This window comes from Notothenia coriiceps, unplaced genomic scaffold (assembly GCF_000735185.1).
Source record: "Notothenia coriiceps isolate Sejong01 unplaced genomic scaffold, NC01 NC01_scaffold00020194, whole genome shotgun sequence".
NCBI classification, from domain to species: Eukaryota; Metazoa; Chordata; class Actinopteri; order Perciformes; family Nototheniidae; genus Notothenia; species Notothenia coriiceps.
The window spans coordinates 180,767-184,010 of NW_011352895.1; the positions used below are offsets into that span (position 1 = coordinate 180,767).

The 3,244-nt window shown below is 40.6% G+C and overlaps 1 protein-coding gene across 1 annotated transcript; it reads left to right on the forward strand.

Moving 5' to 3' along the window:
* Positions 1 to 1,507: 1,507 nt before the first annotated feature.
* On the forward strand, positions 1,508 to 2,002 carry LOC104952584 (inter-alpha-trypsin inhibitor heavy chain H3-like). The gene is made up of 2 exons (XM_010779436.1): positions 1,508 to 1,657; positions 1,745 to 2,002. The coding sequence occupies exons 1-2, from the start codon at positions 1,508 to 1,510 to the stop codon at positions 1,982 to 1,984; spliced, it is 390 nt and encodes a 129-aa protein (XP_010777738.1). The 3' UTR covers positions 1,985 to 2,002.
* Positions 2,003 to 3,244: the final 1,242 nt, after the last annotated feature.

The following is a 3,244-nucleotide window of genomic DNA, read 5'->3' on the forward strand; positions in this document are numbered from 1 at the left end:
GTATAGTAAAATAAATACATTGACTAAAATGCTGTCTATGTTTGCTTCATTCAGCCCTCACTTTTCTCCTCTTTTGCCAGTCTCTTTCCCTCAACCACTTGTTTCACTTACTATAAGTGTGTGTTTGTGTCCTTTCACATTTACCAGCAAGCAGACAGTAGAATAGTGTAGAAAATCAGGCAAACTCTTGCATGTATGAATCAGAGCGTTTTGATGTGATACCGGGACAAAATGACCACAGAGCACCTTTGAGTGTCAGTAATAGATTGCTTAGATTTAGCTTTGGTCAGCATATTTATCTTGTGTAAAGATATAAACAAACAAAATTATTTGTATACTTGGGCTAAAGGCAGATATGTGCTCTCACTGATGACGTTATATGAATACATATAACGTCATCAGTGAGAGCACATATCTGCCTTTAGCCCAAGTATACAAATAATTTTGTTTGTTTATATCTTTACACAAGATAAATATGCTGACCAANAGCAATTTATAAATGGCAAACAGTGTAAATAACTATAGAAATCTTTACCTAAATGTAAATAATAAACGTTGGGTCCAGTCATTTCTCTTTGACTGTTTTTAAGTAAACAATTGATAGAAATAAATATATATTTACATTATATTGTCTATTTATATCAATGAGGAACAACTGGATATTAGAAACATCCCTTCAGCAAAATAGTTATAAATAATAAGTTAAAGTTAAAAGGGGACTATCATGCAAAATGCACTTTTGTACGTCTTTTATACATGAATATGTGTCCCCGGTGTGTCGGGGAACTCACCAAGTGTCAGAAAACACAACCCTCTCTCTTTTCCTCCATACCCAAATCTCTAAAAACGGGGCTGCAACGAATCTGATACAGACCGATACAGATTTAAAATTCTTCTGACGTCAGAAACGGGGAGCTCCGCCTATATGGGCAACTCTCCACCTATCCGGGGAATGAGAGGTTGCCGTGGCATGGTAACAGCATGGTAACAGCATGGTAACAGCATGGTAACATGATGCTCGTGCCTCGCCCCCCTCCTTTGCAGGGGGGCGTGGTCAGGTGCAGCTCATTTGCCACAGAATCAGCCCTTGCAAAAACAGAGCTGGAATACAGCAAATAGAGCGAAATTAGGCATGGCTAAAATGCATGATATGTTTGGTATTTTGAAAAAAAACCTTCACAGACATGTTTTATATAGGTATGGCCCTACAATATATTATTCAAATATAGCATGATAGGTCCACTTTAACTAATAGATTTTTTGAGGTCTTTCTTTGAGCTGGCTAAAGTACATTGTTTGCTGCCCCTGTTCAAACCAGGTTATTGTTCTATCTTGTTACTGTTGCTGCTAAAACAACTGGGGATCAATAAACGTTTATCTTATCTTATTTCCAACATTCTGAAAGATCCCTTTAAGATAAAAAATAGTATTTTACTCCTGATCTTAGTTTTACTTCCATGTTCCTTTGGATGTTAGCATAGCTTTGGCCTGGTATTATATATTCATAATGGCCTTGAACAAGTGCTTTATTTCCCTTCAGATTGTGAATGGATACTTTGTGCACTTCTTCGCTCCTCCTGACTTGCCCAGAGTCCCAAAGAATGTGGTGTTTGTGATTGACAGGAGTGGATCAATGGGTGGACAAAAGATGACACAGGTAAAATGCTTTTTGTGTAAGTGAAATCCATATTGTATTCATCACTGTTTTGTATATCTCCATATGTTCATTTTGGTTCCTTTGCAGACCCGCGATGCACTGGTTGCCATTCTGAAAGACCTCCACGAAGAGGACCACTTTGCTCTTATCCTGTTTGACAATGAAATTATCACCTGGAAGAACTATCTTACCAAAGCTACACAGACAAATGTGACTGAAGCCATTGCCTACGTCAAGAAGATAAGAGACAATGGATGTAAGAAGAAAACATGTGGTACCAACTTGTATGCCATATTTGATGTGCACTTCCTAATCAGATTAATTTAAAGGTCCCATGTCATGGCCATTTCTACTGATCATAATTCCATTGTTGAGGTCTACTAGAATAGATTTACATTGTGCAATATTCCAAAATCACATTAGTTTCTCATACAGCATCTCTGTAAAGTATGTGTATTCACTCTGTCCTAATCGGCTTGTTGGAGCTCCTGCACCCCCTCCCTGTGAGCCCAGTGTGCTCTGATTGGTCAGCTCGCCCACTCTGTTCTGATGAGTCCACCACCGTTACAGCGGAAAATCAGTGATTAGGTGTTACAATGGCGTTAGCAACCTGAAAATGACACCAGTAATGACAAACAGATGAGAATGCTGCGTGGGGTCTGGGTGCCGTGTTGGCGGGACGTTGCGCGGCTCGCTGCTGTGAGGAGGGGACAGTGTGAGCTCTATTACTGGTGTTGTTTCCTGGTTGCTGCGTGGGGTCTGCGAGCGCAGCTCAATGTAAGCGCTCCTTCCTCGACTTAGGTGTATGATAAAAGGCTACTGAGGTACAGTCCCTTGTCACATCTCGATGTGATAGCAACAAGCGCGCGCACTATCGTCTCGCGTGTAACGCAGCCCCTTACATTTTTATTCCAAACACATTCAGCAACTGCAGGGGACTGTAACACGTCATATTCGTGGTCTCACACTAAGACTTCTGATGACTGTTTACTATGATACTCGTTTAACTATATATGGTGCTTCTATCCAATGAGTCGTTTCCATGCTATAAACTTCTCATTAAATCCTTTCTCTCCAGTAGAAGTAACCATACCCACAAAAAACTTTCTTACCCCAAAGTGAAACGACTGTAGGGATTAAAGTTACTTCTTCACCCGAATACGTCTCCACGCTGTCATTAGAAGTACCATCATTAGAAGTCTTAGTTCTGTAGAATGGCCGACAACCCGTAGGGCAGTCAGTCATTTTCATCTAGTCCATAGACATGAGGAAAGACCGTCCCAAGTAAATAGAAAGAAAGACAAGAGGGTCACGTAAAAGTCGCACGGGAGCTCCATGTCGCCGGTAACTCATAGCCACCCGACTTTCTTTATTCATGTTACTCGTCCATTTGCTACTTGTAAGGCGACTCTATTTACATATTTGCGTTCCTTCGTTCTCATTGTTAGGAGTTATCTTATCATATCCGCTCAACAACGATCGTTGTCAAATACACGAAGCAACTCTTAGAATCTTACTCTACTCGGTTCATTTCTGACGACGCAGTCTGAGTGAAATTTCCGTCTGTCAGCTCACTAGCTACCACCG